The 18,065-nt window shown below is 42.6% G+C and overlaps 1 protein-coding gene across 1 annotated transcript in view; it reads left to right on the top strand.

The window, feature by feature from the left end:
- The window catches only part of NSG2 (neuronal vesicle trafficking associated 2), a 40,797-nt gene extending 26,012 nt beyond the window's left edge, over nt 1-14,785 (top strand). The window contains exons 4-5 of the mRNA XM_074960551.1: nt 12,260-12,370; nt 13,965-14,785. Coding sequence (XP_074816652.1) covers nt 12,260-12,370; nt 13,965-14,156 — 303 coding nt within the window. The 3' untranslated portion in view covers nt 14,157-14,785. The remainder of the gene's footprint in view (nt 1-12,259; nt 12,371-13,964) is intronic.
- The last annotated feature ends 3,280 nt before the right edge of the window (nt 14,786-18,065 follow it).

Below are 18,065 nucleotides of genomic sequence, written 5' to 3'. Positions count from 1 at the left end.
AAAGAAGGAAATTAGGTTGGTTTGGCATGATTTGTTCTTGACAAATCCATGTTCCTTTTTACTTATGACCCTATGTCCTCTAGGTGCTTACACACTGATTGTTTAATAGCTTGTTTCAGTATCTTTCCAGATATCAAAGTTAGACTGACTGGTCTATATTTCCCCAGGTCCTCTGTGTTCCCTTTGAAAGGTTTAATGTTTGTTCTTCTCCAGGCTCTATGAAGTGGATCATGGTGTTTTATGGGGAGAACAAAATTAGCATCCAATAGGGTTATCTCAAAGCCCAAACACCATCTAGGTGCTGTTTAGCTGTGCACATCCGTCTATTTTAGGTACGTATATGGTCTCCTTCACTAGTGTCTGAGCACCTCCAATACCCCTGTGTACTGAGGAAGTACTGTTATCCCATTTTACAGATGGGAAGCAGAAGCACAGAGAGGCTAAGTAACTTACCCAAGATCTCACAGGCCATCTGTGGCGGAGTCCTAGGCTAGTGCCCTAAGCACTAGCCCATTCTTCCTCTGTAAGTGATAGCCTCCATCTTGGCTGACTGGGGATTGAACTAAGGGCCACAAGAATTAAATGCATGAGCTGCTACAGTTTGATCTAAAAAGGCAAGACTCCCTTGATGGGGCTGTAACAGACTAAGATCCTCTGTGGATTGGGAACAGAGGGAGACCTGAAAAACACACTAACCAGCAGGTTATGTATTCATCAAACTCTTTCACCTGATCAAATTAATGTTGTTCTGTTACTATTCCTCAAGTTCTAACTGGGAGGAGCTCCTTTCCGAGTGGGTTTGAAATTGAAAATGGTGATTCTGTTTTATAGACCTGATACTGCAGCCCTTTTTCATGTTAGCAGATCCCAGGTAGCTTTGGGTCCCCAATGAATGAGGGTATATGAGTAGGAGTATGACCTCCATGTCTACAGTAATGAATGCTGCTGACAGCTTCACCATGCATAATCCAACACAATATAAACAGGTAAACCGGAGAGAAGATTAAATTCTTGAGAGCTTCCAGTGAGAGATTGAGTTCTGTCAGTCAAAGGGTTGGGAGAGAGACATTTTGTTGGTGACTCATCACATTCTCTGTTGCCCCCACTATTGCATTTAAAAGTGCCTTTGGTGAGCTGAGGCTTCTAAAGTCAAGTCCCATGTGCAGTAAAGGGAATGAAATGTCATGGATGAGACATTGCACAACATGATCAGATGTTATAAGATGCCACTAATGAAAGGTCAGCAATGGAAGGAAGTGTCCTTATACAATAGTCCATTAATTGAATAACCTACTCATATTAGTGATTTAGAACGAAGTCACTTCCACTCTTGCTCAGCACCTTTTTCTGAAGGTCCATTTATAAAACCTGTATGCCATGTGTTAATTGGGAATTTGGATTAGAAAATAAAGTCATTACAGGTGGCATTCCTGAACAATCAGCATCTGAGACTGGAAAACAGAGTTAAATTTAGGAGGAGAACTTCACTGTTTGATCATTAAGAACCATAAATCTGACCTTGGCTGCACTTGTGTAGCTTGCATTGAAATCATCCTGTCCTCTGCAAATGTCACCATGTACCTTAGCAAATCAGCTTTGGCACTTGACACATGGCATAGGATATGTTACTGTGTGCTTCAGCCATATGGAAGGCCAAGACTGAAACCGTCTAACAGTGACTGATAAGCTTCTGCACATCAGTGGGATTTGCAGCATCTTGGTGCCATTGCTGAGTTGATAAGATGTCAGAAAGACAATAGTGGACTCATTTTTGTTGGAAGGAAAAAAAATCAGTTATTTCCTGTCTGATGTACCTGCAGTAAGCTATTTCTTTTGGGTAACAGAGGAGGAAAGTTCTAAGGCACTCAATGCAAAACCTTATAATTAAAGTGGAAATTAATTAGCATTCAACATTTCAAGCCTCTCCATAGAAAATGGAATTTTAGAAGTTCCATAAAAAACAGGGTCTTGTAAACTGAGCAACGTATTTTCAGTTCAGGGCTTTTGACTTGGCACAGAAATATGTCAAACAGACCGCAGCTGGCACCATGCACATCTAAAGAGATCTAAGGCTATTAGTGCCTAAACAGGCACTAGAAATTATATTACGTGATGGAGACTAGCTAATGTAATTGAGCCAGCTAGTTATTGTGTACATAATTTAATTATTTGACAAATTGCTTGGAATCATGTTCCAAAACCCATGCTGTGCTCACAGTATTACAAGGCACAGGGCATGGGCAGTTATTGGTGGGAACACATATCTCAGGAGATGGGTGCTTCTTTCTTAAATTACAAAATAAAGAGAGGTATGGCAGCATTAGAGGAAAGCAGAGTGGTGGAGCCAGGAAAGAAGTCACAGAGGACTTGACTGAGATGGAAAATTGGTACAGAGATGGTTGATGCTGCTCCAAGTAGATATACTTGCTATTTTATGGGATAATGTCATGAACATGGTCTCCTCCTCTTTTGTTGGCCCCACCTCATACGACCTATGGAACCTGATTTCTGTGGAGCATTTGCTGAGGGGCTTCCACAGGATCTCAAGGGATATGGAAGAATAATGGAATAAGCATGGCACATTTTCTCATCCTCTTGCATAGCCCCGTGTCCTCTCTGCTCACAGAAACCAAAGAGAAGGTAAAGATAATCAAATCTTATGTTTCATGACATAAGTTGACTGCCATAGGGATCAAGAAGGCTATTTTCCCCCCAGCACTGAAAATTGGTTAGATTCATTATTGGGGATTTTCCCTTATTTGAACGAGCTGGAACCAGATCAGCTGGATCAGAGGTCTGATTCTGTATACCGAACTGTATATTCCTAAACAGCACCCAAGCAAATAGGAAGAATCAATTGTGCCCCTTCTTATTGATCTTTTTAGTTGATCCTTTCTTCCTTTCCTTCACAGAGACTTCATATAAAGCAAGAGTAAAATGCAGCTTTTAAAAAATCCTGATAAATGCAGCCAGATCAGTTTTTGCTTACAGATCAGCTCCGATCATGTGACAAAGAACATGATGCTGGCCGTGGAGTAGGTGGTTTTCTACGTGGTTGGACTAGATGTTGTATTAAAATCTAACTATTGGCTTGGAGAAATTATGGGATGAAGGGAAAAAATTACTCTCTTAAAGTTTTCAGTGTTGACTGTAAATCCTTCTAATGAAATCATCCTGAGTTTATAGAGAGATGCCTTCATAGCCAAAAACTTCCTACTGACTATAGAAGCTCTGGGGATTGGTAACAATTGATTAAAATTTTTTTGTGTGTGTTTGTGCAGCGAACAAGGTTGTCAATTGACTTCATAGGTTTCCAGATGGAATGGCATTAATTTGTCCAAAACTCTCATATGGGAAGAGACTTGTTTTTTATTGGCATTATGCCCCTTCTGCTAAAATGATCTTGACAGAAATCCTGGAGATCTAAGTACTGAAAGTTCCCCTATATAGATTCTTTGTTCTTGCACAAAGGGAGACTCTAATAAAAATTAGCTTTTCACTGCTGGGATTTCATGTGAAATGTCACATTAATTGGCCAGTGCTGAGTAATGTCATATACTCAGTGTCTTGAAGAGTTGAACACTCTGCTTCTGTGGTGGCCTCATTCCCTGGCAAACTGGATGTGAAGAGAGAGATTCAGAGCAGGGTACAGACTAGTAATACTAGGAACTATTCTGTAAGGGATTGCAAGAGGTGTGTGGCCTCCAAGCCCCACTGTTCCCAAATTATTCCCACCACGGCTGCCAGTACCAGGAAAAACTTGCAGAATTTCCTTCCCACTTATCCACTCTTCCATGGAGGAATGTTGATCTTTCCCCAGGAACTGAATTCTGGTCTGCTGCATAGCAACATGAAGCTCTATGCACTATGCTGGTGTTAACTCATTTATCTGTGATGCTTCAAAGGATGATTAATTCTATAGGTGGCAACTTATGTTATTGGCCATTGCTCCTTCCTAATCCGACTAATTTCTGGGCTTTCGTAAACACAAGATTCTGAACATTTGGAAAGGTGTAGGGAGTAGGATATCTGTTTGCAAGGTTTAGAAAAAAGCTCTCTTGGTAGGTCTATCAAATGGCAGAACAGGTGTTACTAAAGGCCATACCTTCCTCACACGAGTGGAGATAAGTGAATATGTTTTTCTGCACATTTTTGTTCAAATTTAACAGTGAATTTGCTTCAACCACATTTAAGCCATGTGATCATGTTTTACTAAAGGAGCATAGGATTTGCCACACAGACCAAACCAGTGTCCATTTAAACCAGAATCCTCTTTTGGTGTCCAGTGCCAGATGCTTCCGAGGAAGGTGGAAGAAGCGCCATAATGGACAATTATATAACAACCTAAATATGGTTAATTACTGGTTTATGCCCTAAAACATGTTGTTTTACCCATTATATTTTCTTGTTCCTAGTTTATGCCATTGTGGATATTATCCATATCAATGTCTAATCCTTTTGAAATCTTATTGAGCGTACACCAGTGATGCCTTGTGGTGTGAGTTCTATAAGTATGTACATGTTGGGTAAAAAGAATTTCCTTTAGTTCTTTAAAAAATGTATCCTTTTCATTTCACTGGACAACCCCTTATATTTTATTATGACAAAGGTTAAATACGAATGCTTAATTTCTCTGTACCATTAGTTATTTTGTATCTCTACTCATGCTGATTGAAAAAAATACTCGCAGAAAGTGCATTTGAAACTCAGATTAATGTGTAGTAAATGAAAGCAAAATTTAAATGTGGAAGCAGGAGCACTGACACTAGATACCTGACTATAAGAGTTGCATGCAGTGGTGTTGTAGCTGTGTTTGTTCCAGGATATTAGAGAGACAAAGTGAGGGAGGTAATATCTGTTACTGGATCAACTTCTGTTGGTAAGAGAGACAAGCTTTCGAGCTTACATAGAGCTCTTCAGGTCACAAGAGGCGCTCTGTGTAAGCTCGGAAGCTTGTCTCTCTCACCAACAGAAGTTGGTCCAGTAACAGATATTACCTCCCTCACTTTGTCTCAGTAAGAGTTACAGTCATCCATTTGGGAACACCATCAGTGTTACATGACTTACGTGAAAGATCTGTAACTCCAATACGGCTTGGATGTGACATGGTAGTAGTGAACAGTCTGTGTCCAATCCATAGAGTAAAAACAACATTCAACAAATATTTGTTGGATCAATTCAAACGGCTCATGCATTTGAGGGAAATCCATATGGTGAGAAAACTAAATTAGCTGAACAAATTCTTCATTGTGAATAGCTACCCAGCTCTACATGCTAGTAATCCTACCAACTTTCATGAAGTTACTCACTGGAGTAAGGCAAGCAGGATTTGGCCCGTACTTGGTATTTCCAGTGAGCGCAAATTTCCTAAGTCTCTAAGACCCTGATCATGCAATGAACTCCATGCAGGTGAACAGCTGTGCCCAGCTGGAGCCCCATTGCCTTCACTGGGGTTCTGCACCAGCCCAGGGGCCAATCCTCAAGAGACCATTGCAGAATCAGGGCCTATATAAGATGCCAGTATGACTCTCAAACTCCCTCCCCCTTTCAAAAGCAAAGGATAAGTAGCCTGATTTTCAGAGATGCTGAGCACACTCAACTTCCATTGACCTCAGCTGTGGCTGCAGGAGCTTAGCACCTCTGAAAATCAGGCCAAAAGATGGAAGAAACCACTGAGGAAAAGGCAAGGAATAAAAATGTAAGAAATCTTGAAATGTAACTGGTTATTAACAGAATGCCCTGCTGTTTAAATCCAGTAGTATTCTGGGTTTTGCTTTTAAATAAGGCTTTTCACTGTGACTAAAGAGGGACAAAGGGAATTTTTGGTGAAAAATCATGGGCAGCCAGCCGTGGAGACCAGACACAGTACAAAGGGTGCTCAGACTCATGGTATGAGAGCCAGGTTACCAGAAACACCACCACAATTAGACATCATCTCAGTATAGTAAACCCAATGAAAATCTAAAACAGCTTGTTTGTCTTTGGAGGGTTGGGATACTTTAGCTTTTACACAGGATCTTGGGGAAATGAAGCATTTATTTTGTATTTGGGAAGGGAGGAGGGAGAAAGTGAATGTAGACATTGATCCAAAGCTTATTGAAGTTGCTGGGAATCCTTTCATTGATTTCAGTAGCTTTGTATCAGGCCCTTAGTTTTCAGGGGAATTCTATGTGTTTGTGTGTGTCTGTGTGCGTGCACACGTGTGCATGTGTTTTCTCCTACTTCTATTCCAGTAGAGTGATCTCCTGCCAAGGACCCCTTTTCCAACAGATTTTTGGCAATACACATGTGGGGTGTGTGACATGCCCTGGGGTACAACCTCGTCCGTGGAATTACTGTCCCCTCTTAATTCTCTGACTCCGGGTACCTCTCACACTGCTCTACTAGTGACAAGGAGCCTCTTCAGGCTTTGTTCTCACACAGCCATTAGCATGTGAAGGCATACCCAAAGTTACACGAATACTCTCCCAAGCCACACATGAACTGAATACAGGGAGACCCCCGGAAATTCCCCCAGCCTTGCATCCCAAAAATGTACATCTTACACGGCTCAAGACCTTCTTGATCAATGCAAGCTCATTAATTAGTTCGCCACTCCATCAAAGGGTAGCAGACATGTGCCAGCCTCTGTAATCTGAGCAGACCCCGCAAGCACTTTAGACAAACTCACTGGTTGAGATTAAACATCAAAATAAGTTTATTAACTAGCGAAAGATATAGATTTAAATGATTATAAGTGGGATGCATAAAGGTTAGAGTTGGTTACATAAGAAATAAAAAGTAAACACACATTCTAAATCCTAAACTTTATCAGGCTAAACAAGATTTGAATCAAACAGTTTTTCTCACCCTACTGGACATTGCAGGCAGTTTTCAGTTCACAGTTCGTACGAATTAGAAAGCCTTCTAGTTAGGATCATCACTCCCCCCTACCCCCCGCAATTCGAGACTTTTCTGTGTCTTCCAAATGATCTTGCTTCCAGGTGTCGAGGAGTGGGAGGAGAGAGAGGCCCCATGATGATGTCACTGTCCCTCATTTATACTTTTCTCCAGGTGCTGGAAAAATCCATGCTGTGTCATGGGATTAGGCAGCCCCCATGGTGTACGTGACTTGCTGACTATCCTTCATTATGAATAGCAAATTTTTGTTTGCATCTTTGTACTACATGAGGTTTGGCATGTAAGGCCTTTGTGTTTACAGTTTTTTTTGTCCTTTCTGAGGGGCTAGTCTGTGGTTGTTTCCCAGCCTCACAGCGTTTAAATAACAAACATGTAGCAAAATCTCATAACTTCATCTGCACTGATGATACATTTCAACAGGACAGCAATGGTCACTAGATTATGACTTTTCCAATGAGACCTCACAGGGCGTACTTTGCACAAGATTTATCATAATTTTGTAAAAGCGGTGACCATAATAGTGTAGCTTGTTACACCGCTGGTCAAAACCTTCTCCCGTTAGCCCAATCCTGCTGCCACACATGACAGATTCATGCCTGCGGTGCTTGTAGGTTTTTCAGCTCAGTACATTTTATTTCCCCTAAGTGCATGTTTATATTGCTTTGCGACTGCTGAGGTTCATGGTATTCATTTTCTTTTTAAATGTGAAGGTTTATTAGTTATTGCGGCGATGTGATTCTTTGGTATTTGAATGTTAATGAAACTGTATTTTCTGGAATAACTAGGGAGCTGGATCTTAGCTCAGGCTTGGCAAAATATCTGTGGGGGGATTTTTCTTCTCTTTTTCCCCTAGGTTTTAACACCTTATGTGACATTCATCCCAGATCAATTTTACATTATGTGTCATCATGTATAATATTGTGTCATGCTGTAATTTTGCAAGTGCATGAAACTGCAGCAGAGAGGAAAGTGGTCTCATTTACACAAGGGAGGGAGAGAAAGGCTAGTACAACTGCCTGGTTCTAGGAGGTTATGAATTGGGTGTTAGCATTTTTCTGCTACAGTAGAACATGTCTAAGGAGAGTCTATTGTCATGAGCGGCTCAGCTGGCAGAGAGGAGAGGGACTGGTAATGTCAGATTATTAATGATTGCTCATATAGCATGTACATTAACATGGGATTTTGCAGCGTAAGGGACATTCCTATGGCCCCAAAGAGCTCAGATACGGAGATTGGTCTTTCATCCTTAAGAAAAACAAGTAACTTCACCACCATAGCTGGCTCAGTGGGAAAAGGTTAGAGAGGGACTTTGCCTCTGCCATCCTCATGGCCAGTTTCCAGTGTTAGTCTCTAGACTTGGGAGATGATGATCTCACAGTTTTGGGACTATCCCCCCATTCCCATTCTCTTCTCAAGTGGCAAATTAGCCCAAATACTAGGACTGGGCTCGAGAGAGCCTGGTTGGTCTGCCCTGTAAAAGAAGGGTATTGTGCTGTAGACATGGGAGGCAGAAACTGAATGAGCTTTGATGTAGTGAAAGTCCAGTGAATGATATTACATCCCTGATGGGGGAAGGTTGTGGGACTTGAAAAATAGGTCAGAGGATGAGTAACCTCTTGCTATGTAGAAACAGCAGGTTGTATTTTGACAAGTATGGTTTATTTGGTGTATTGATGCACATTTTCAGTGTAACTTTGTGTCCTTCTTTGCTCTTACACTTATCCTGATTCCCCATCAGTCCCCTCCAATCAACCTAGAGTAACAGGCCTGGCAAGAGTCCTGTGCTATACACTGTAAATAGGGCAGAGCAACAGCACCATATAGTTCAACACTTCATTCTCAGGACTTCTAACCAGCATCAAGGGCTGCCCTCCAAACACTCATATTAGCATAGCAGCGTATAAGTCTTGCCTTAGTGCTATCTCACCAACGTCCAAGGGAGCTCAGTCACCATCATTATCAAACTACCCACCCTCAATACACTGGCAATTGTGATCGTCAGAAGTGTACGATCTAATAATTTTCTGTATGAAATGAGATGGGGCTGGTGGTAGTGTCTTGTCTGAGGAGCTGTTTTTCTGCCGTGGCTTGCCAGAGCTGGGATTTGGTGATTTTTCAGGACATGCTGTAAGAGTGATGTTTTCCCAAGCCTCTTGCTGGAGTGGTGAGGTGAGTGGAACGTGGTGAAATGGAGAGCTTTAGTGGATGAGTGTTTTTCTCAGGATACACATCTCCTGAGTATTTATTTGGATGTGTTTTTATTTCAAAGTAGTACTTTTACATTGGACCTGCAGAATCTGACAGGCAATTGAAAAAGCCAGTTAAACAGATTAGACCGTAAACTCCGGGCAGAGACGATGCCTGCCTCTGTGTTTGCACAGCACCTAACACAATGGGGCCCTGATCCTGATTGGCTATTTTGATGTCAACCTTTTCTGTGCTATGTCTTCCTTTTCCACCCACTTTCTTCTACCTGGGATGTAGCCCAGACCCCCTCCTGTTTAGCAATATGAAAAGGGCAGGGTGGCTGTTTCCTCCAGGCTGAGAACCTCTGGGCTACCAGAATATAAATATCAAATAAGAACCCATTGAAATTCTCCAATTCATCATAGAGAAAAAAGAGCCAACATCTTCATAGCTATGGGTAGTATTTTTCATGTGAATGTGCTGCGTTTCTACCAACCACCCCCAGCGCAGTACTGAATTTCCTATGAGTGATATTTGATTAGGGCTGGCAATAAGTATCTGAATCTCGCCCCTGCCGACACCTTGTGCTTACCTGACCGTCTTCTCAGCACATTGGACTTCAAGGGGAAGGTTAGTTTGAAAGGTTCATTCTGGAGGGGGCTATGGCTTAACTAGATTATGATACCAGAGAAGGTTGCAGAATTCACTGCAATCCTTGTGTTTGAGTCACCAAACAGTCACTCTAGCCTCCATCTCACCCGGCCTCATTATCTCTCTACATTTCTTTCTAAAACTCTCTAACAAAGGGCTAATTAATCACTGCAGATGAGGGTATTCTTTCCCTCCCCTCTCTCCTCTTTGATTTGGAGTGGACCTTCTGGAGTTAGAGTCAGCGGGGGACACGTGACATTAGCTGTACTCTTTCCATTTAACATTCTTACAACATCTACTGACAATGTAGCTTTGTATGTCTTGTCATTGTAGGTGGCATTGCCAGGTTTACTGTAGCAGCATTTAGTATTAGTAATGGTCCAGATGCTGTGTGCTTGAGAATATACCTCACCATGTGGCACATCTTTCTGGAGTATTTACTAGGCCATAAGATCTGTTCCTGATTTGCAAGCAATTCCAACAGCCTGTCTGAGCCCAGGTATGGATTCCTATCATATTGACCCTTAGAGCTACAAGAGAATTAAAGCAAAATACAGTGTGGTCCAATAGTCAGCTATTTTTTTTAATTGAACCGGATGGTGCTACAATAGATTCTGAATTGCACAAGTCTGTGCTTTATTGCATAGTCTAGCTACCTTTCCTGACAATTCTGTCTACTTTGCCATGGCAAATAGTTCTGTATTTTTTCTTTTCTTAACATCACCAGGCTGCTGTGACTAGGTTAAGGGAGCAGCTTCTAGGAATAGATACTATGGGTGTGCATAATTAATGGGGGCCCTAAAATCCAAATTATAATAAGATATAAAACTTGCATAATTGAAATAGATAGATCTGAATATGTCTCTGGGTCTCCCTTTGCCATAGTAGTAAGCAGGAGGGCAGAACAAAGCGAATTACTGCCGTAACCCTTTGTTTCTGCAATTTCGTTACCATAGGGTCCCACACTTGCGTCACAAAATCTGTTCCTCCAGCAAGAGCCTTACAATCCCTCACCAGTGCAGGCAGCCACCCTGCAACCTTGGAAAAGCATTAGGCTCTAATCCAGAAGCTGCTCCTGCCCTTTCCAGCCAGCCATGCAGGTGGGGGGAGAGGCCATAAATGCTCTGCCTCCCAGGGGTTTTAAGCGTTAACTTCATTGCACTCCTCACCCCTGTCATCCCACAGAGCAAGAATGTGAACTCTCTGCTCCATAGTAGTGCAGGGGGCTACATATGAACCCCAGGGCTGATTCTTTTGTAATGCCAATCCAGTCACTATGAGGCAACAGCCTTGACAGAACTGGGTAGTCATAGTATCGGCACCACCAAGGCAGATTGCAGTGCTGCAGTCTTGTTTTGCTTTCTGCTGCCCACCTGCTGATAACCTGCTAGGATAAGCAAAACCTTTGGGGGATTAGTGCTATTGCTGAGCTGGATGTTCACAGTGAAACCTGAAACCACGAGACGTTTCATTAGGGGTTCCATTACAAACTTGAAACTCACATCAGATTCGTCAGAAGATCAGGGATTGGGCATTTCAGGGCCCAGTCCAGGTCTCAGAGATTTGCCTGATTTAAGACAGCAGGATCAGGTCCTCTGAATGAATGAAGCTGGTAACTCCATTTCAAGAGAACCTGAGTAGTTTGGAGAAAATGGAACTGCACCAGTCAGGCAGAATGGCTCAGGTGGGGTAGCACACTCAGGCATGGGGGAACAGAACACTGAGTTGGGTCCAAAGAGGAGCATTGTGTGTGCTGTCCTCAGTTACCTAGCCAGGAGCCAGCAGCCACAAAAGGGGAAGAGAAGCACTGGCCTGATCATCACCACCAGACCCTCAATCTGCCTGAGCACACTCCCTGTGATCATCAGTGTACCTAACGTGTTAACTGGTCCTTTGCCTGGCTCTTAAAGCAAAGGGCTGGGTCACCATTCTGCAGCTATGTATGGTAGGGGAAGACACCCCTTTCCCTCTCACATTGAAATCTAGCCCAAATTTAACCATGTAACATCAGGCTGAATGTAACTTAGAAGGCATAGAAGTAAAGTGTGTCACAGAGACTTTATTCTTGTTACCCACTCACCTGCCCTTGGTAAATGGAAAAAATAGGATCTTACCAGGGCCAGGAGGCAACCTTGGCTACAGCTGGTTAGACAATGAATATTCCCCCAGTTTGTGACCTCTGATTGACACCAGCGGGCCTGTATGCAGATACTTTCTATTGAACGCCAAGATCAGAGTGTGAGAACACAAAGCCTTTTAGAGCACTAAATCTCCTAGCGAATGTGTAAGGGATTAAACGTAGAAAATGCAACATCAAAGGTCTTGGGTCAGGGGGGAAAGCATGACAAAATTCCAGGATATTGGATGTAGCACTCATTCAATTACTATGCTTAGTTAAGTACAGCACAGAGGAGTGAAGACTGCAGTCCATTAGAACGGTTGTTAATATATGTCATTTAATTGTGAGATTGTTCATATGCCATTTTAACATATGTAGAGTAATATTATCCTTCTTTTGTAGGTCACTATTCTCATAAGTCTGGCTCTTGCGTTCCTTGCCTGCATAGTCTTTCTTGTGGTATACAAAGCCTTTACTTATGATCACAGTTGCCCAGATGGATTTGTTTATAAGGTAAGAGATTCCAGCCAGATAGATTCTATTGTCTTTGACAATTCAATTGACTTCATGGTCAGAGTCTAAGAGAGCATTTACAAGAATGTGTTGAAAAGTGGTCAGTGTTTTGGAAAATGTGAACTTCCATCTGCTTCCATCAGACACTGTTTTATATTGTAATGGTCAGGATTAGATCTCTGTGAATGCCACAAACAAATGTCCCTAAATAATCCCTCATATTCTGGAATGGATGCAATGCAGCTGAATTTTGGGTTTGCTTCCCACAGACATTCAAGTGATTAAGTTTTTCTGGCATAAATGTTCCCGCATGGCAAATTTCAATGGTGCATGCACGAGCGTCCACTGATACTGATTCTGAAATTTGGATGTGCAAGTATTTGAGAGGCATGCTTTTGCACCTCATCCAGTTGGGCAACAGAAAGAAAATCATGTGACTTGTTTGACCAGTCACAGCTAACCAACAGAGTTTGAATATCAGATAGTCATTGAGAACTGTTTGCTCAGTCCACAGAGTTAAAAAAGTTTGCAAAACAAGTCACTGTCTAATTATTTACAGCAAATAAATTCATAGAGGTCCTAATTCCTTGGACAGGGGATATTCTATGAACAGGAAAAGGGGCTCAGTTAGTTGATATATTATTTGTTGTAAATTATTCTCTTAGGGTACATAAAATCAGAGAGGAAATGAGTCATGACTTTTGAATTCACAATCAGATCTGAATGTGAATTTCCTCACAGTTCATGCACACTGGATTTAGTGTTCTGCTCTGGTCTTGCCCCTCTTTAATCATGCTAGAATTGGCTGGGGGGGACTGGATGGCTCAGGGGCATGCTAATTATAAATGGGGCCCTTCATCTCCTGGTCACCACTATCAATCTGAGCAGGTTGGACCAAAGGTTGTTACCATTTGTTGGATCTTCTGTGGCCTATACGAAGCAAATTGGTTTTCTCAATACAGTTGTTCGTGGACAAGCATCCACATTACAGCAGTAGAGATTAGTTGGCAGCCTCAGCACAGAGGAGAAGCACAGAAAGGGGACTGAACTGGCCACACATCTCTAGGGCTGGTCTTCCTGCAGGTCAGAGATAAGGCACAGTAGCAGGGTAGCACATAAGAAGCTTACATTGCTTCTGCCTGGCCTGTATCTGTTCTACGGATTAATAGAGAACGTCGGTCTGCAGGGCTGTCAATCCAACACTTTGTGAGCTAACCAACATCCTCTTCCAGTACCGCTGCCAGATGCCTGATCTTAGTGCGTTCCAGTGCCGTGCCAGAGCAGCAGGATCCCCATTCTGTAATTTTGGTTCTGTTTCACAGAATGAAACCAGTCTTAATCAGGGCTGCCAGTTCCAGCAGGTTCTGACATCTGTTGACCCTGCCTCAGTGCCCCGTGCTATCCAGTGTTTCTGGACATTCCCCAAGCTATTTGTCAATGGAGGAGCACATATGTTTCCATTGGTGCACATAGCCCAGTTGCTATGAACCAGTGAGATGAGTCGGTCATCCACGTGAGAACAAACTGGGAGTTTAAAATAAATGTTAAGTAATGTGACTGTTACTTACTTGTCCTGCTTTTTCCCTCTCTCCAGCATAAGAGATGTATCCCAGCCTCCCTGGATGCCTATTACTCAGCACAGGATTCCAACTCCCGGGGCAGATTCTATACTGTCATAAGCCACTACAGCATGGCTAAGCAAACCAGCTCACGGTCTGTATCGCCCTGGCTTTCTTCAGGATCGGTAAACCATGAAGCCAAGGCTGCCAAGACAGAAGGTCATTAAAGCTACTCAGTGGTGACGGGAGGGGTTGGGAGTGGGGAAACAATACCGTGTCTATGAAGTATCGCTCTGCCTCAGAGAGGGCGCTGTGCTAACAGCACGACAAGAAGAAATGAAACTCAAGTGCAGGAGTCATCTTAATTGATATTTCTTTTTGTGCATTGTTCTCGTTGATTTGTAACCGGGCCAAGCTCTTGTACAAAGGCATGTTTGATGTTGACTGTAACTTACGATGTAAAAATATTTTTAAAATCATTGCTTAAATATTTGTTAGAAAAATAAATGAAAAAACAAAAAAAGCAAATTCAGAAAACAACCAGAGAGGATGGAATCAAGCAAAGAGAATCTCCCAGAAGCTGTACCTTTGGTAGAAAGTTGTGACCCTAGAGCAGTATGTAATGGAAGACATGCAGGGGTAGGGGGAAGTCTTTTACAAATCACATCACTGGGCAGTTAAACTTGCCAAAGCAGGGTCCTTCTACTGGCAAACTGAGCTGCACAAAATATGGTATCAGCATTAGTTCGTGGCTAGAGAAGTACACACACGTGTGTGCAGTCTGAGGCCTGAATTAAAAACAGAAAGGTCTAGGGATTTGGAATACACGGTCATGATGTTGGAGATCTTCAGTGGGTTAGTCAGGATTAAGTGTTTTGGACATAGAGCAGGAGAAGGAAGCTGTTGTGTTTAAATCTCTTCAGCACAGGACCATGGGTCAGGCTGTATTCCCAGTTCTGCCACAGATTACCCTGTGTGATCTTGGGCAAGTCACATGGGGCCTGATCCTTTGACATGCTGAGCACTTCTTTGGAGGGCAAAGAAACAAATAACTTCATTGTAAATCTAGGATGCTTAGCACCTCCCAGCAGAGGGTTAGCACCTAAAAGGATCAAGCCCCCTCTGTGCCTCATTTTCCCCTTGTCCCTATTTCATGGACACTACTTATGTGGGGATTGTGAGGGTTTGTCTGTTGGTATGTAAAATATTTGGAGAGTTAATGATAGAAAGTGCTATCAAAGTTCAAAGTGTTAGTTGACTTATAAACCCGTGAACGTAAAAGCAAACCCCAAGCCAAGTCCAGCCCTGTACAGTGTTCAAACACAGCCCAGTATCTAGCATGTAAATTGATCTGAGCAAGCATGTCTGTTTTGTAAGACTTGAGCAAAAGGAATTCTCTTTTTCAGAGCTGCCACCCAAAGCATAGCAGTGTGACAGTTAAAATACTTGGGATCGCATTCAGCTTGAGTTCAAAAGAGTAAGCACCAGGAGTAGGACAAGACACACGTTTGGGTTTAGAGTTTAAGCTTTGCATTTCACCAAGCCTGCTGATCAGATTTGTGGGTATTGTGGGCTAGAAACTGGGAGCCAAACCCGCTGGGCAGAGTTTTGTCCTTCATTATGCACACACACAGCTCCTAGGGGTTTGAATGGGACTAACCTGGTGTAAATGGGGGCAGGACTGAGCTGACAGGAGTCATGCTAAGCAATTGTATAGTATAGCTAAAACTGTAGTGCCAAACCCCATAGTCTGACCCCCCCGCCCCTCCATATTTCACCTGTAAATTCATTTCTCACTTGAAATGTACAAACCCCACCACAGAAAAATCAAAACTCCAACAAACAACTGAACAATTTATAATTTTGTGGTGTGTGTTTTGTCAGTAGGTAGCAGAGACTGAAGTATTTTTTGGTGTAATTCTTGAACTTTTCTGACAGGAAAAATAAAGTTAGATGTGTCTGAGAGTCTCAACTGCCCAGAAGGGTTTCTTTTGTCTGTGTCCTGCTGTCATGGTGTGAAGAGGGAGCAGTGGGAATGTTTGTGTGCATGGAACTGCTGGGTGTGGTTGTAGCAGAAATGTCTACTCTGTATTGGTGGAAATGGACATGTCTGGAGGCTTCAGAGGTCATTTGCATTTATTGCTGCTATGGGGGAACCTCACACAGTTTTATTTATTTGTTTGCTTGTTTTTCAGTTGAAAAAAACCCTTCCAAACAAGAGGAGCTTGAATCCTGCTGTCTTTAGAGTGGGTGCATGTACTGGATCATCTGATTCTCAGTTACATAAGGCCCCCTTTTCACTGCTCTGGCAAAATAAAAGAACAGAAATATCACCTAGGACTGCTGCAGCCTGCATGGAGCTGGCATACGGGTTCAATGCCATCCCTGATCCTAGTGTAGGGGGCAAGTAAGGGAGTATAGGCCGGAGGTGGGGAATAGAAAGGGGGAAGCAAGGAGGGGTTGTGGCCAGAGTGCTATGGCTATTCTCTGCTGAGCCCTGGGAAGCATAGTGTACCTCAGAGCAGCCCTGTGGCTACTCTAATTTACACCAGGGCTGGGTATGCTGCGAACTGCCTCAAGTTCAGGAAAGGACAGCACAAAAGCATAAACAACCTCCATCCCACTCACCCTGGTCCCTCTAATTTCTGCCCCAAACTCGGAAAGAAGGGAACTGAGGATAGGGTACAATTTCTACAGGTTTGAAAGATATTACTGGTTTGACTGGTAATACCCCCATTTTAAGTATGGAGAACGTTTCTCAGATTGGTAGAATCTTTCAAGGTAACTTTGTCAGTAGTGTACTTTGGCTACCCTTCCATGGACAACACTGAGAGTGTTATCTATGTATGTACTGTTGTATTGGGCTCAATAATAATTAGGAATGTTACAAGAGAATGGTACATGAAACCATACATATACACATTACAAAAACTAGAGATGGACTGTACCAAGACCCTGAATCTGGCCACCCCTGAACTTTGGATCTATAGCCAAACTGTGTGGCTTGGTTTCTAGCAAAAACATTTCCTTAAATTCATCCAGCAGCAGCTCTTTGAAATGGAATGACACTGTCTTTAAAGTTGCTGGTTTCTGCAGGCTCATGAAATGCTTTATAATGTTCCAATAAAACCTCTGGATGACTTCCCTTTTTGAAAAGCTCAGGGTTGTGGAATTGAGCCACTGTAGAAGAGGAATCACTGGTATTATAGGTCACCACAGGGAACCTGTGAAAAGCATTATAAAGGATATAGTGCTCTCTTCCAAACTGAGTCACATTGTAATTTGACTGGTATTTCTATTGCATCTCTCATGGTAAGTCCTTAGTCCTGTGTTTACTTTGATCAAAATCCCAGGAATCAAAAGATTTGTATTCTTGGGTGGAAGGTATAATTGGATAACTGAGTCAGTGGCGATAAAAAGTTTTTATTTAATAAAGGAAGAACCAAAATTGTATATGGAACAGAACAAAAAAGGGCTCAAGGGAGACACAGGGGACAGTAAAAGACAAAGACAGCTAAAAGTTTAATCATTCAGCTCATTGCTATTGCCATGGTCTATGTTCAAGCTGCAATATAAATTCCAAGTTCAGCCACTTATTTTAGTCACCGGAATGGGAAGAGACTTGATTGCTATTGCAGGATCTATCCTCTCTTGTTTTAAACAACATTTTAAAAAGCTGCCACTCCTTTATTTTCAGGGGCTGGTTAGAGCAGCTTGCTCAGCCGTGGTCAATGGGCTCTCCCGGTCTCAGCATCACACTGCTTGCTGCCCTTCATAAAGGCCAAAGTTCCAAGCGTACACCCAGTGTCTCTGTAGAAGGGTGCTTTGTTCTGGGGAACACCTCCTTTGAAAGGACTAGGCCTACTTTCTTTCGTTATGGTAACCGCCGCTGTTGTATTTACGCACACAGTTATTTACCTGGGGCATATTATCAGCCTCTCTGATGCTGTCAGAGTAAACCCTGCAATTACTTTTATCAATAAACCTGGACTAATTGCCTCCTGGCTAAGTCAGCTGCTCAATATACTCCACTTCCTGCTGCTTCTTCTATTTGACTATTACTTTTCTTTGTGTTGGTTTCTACACAAAGCCCTCATCCTCATTTCTGGGCCCTCTCTGCTCCATGTCCCCAGGCA

This window comes from Natator depressus, chromosome 8 (genome assembly GCF_965152275.1).
Source record: "Natator depressus isolate rNatDep1 chromosome 8, rNatDep2.hap1, whole genome shotgun sequence".
In the NCBI taxonomy this organism is placed as follows: domain Eukaryota; kingdom Metazoa; phylum Chordata; order Testudines; family Cheloniidae; genus Natator; species Natator depressus.
Note: the sequence above shows the minus strand (reverse complement) of the source record. Positions and strands in the feature narration are given on the sequence as shown.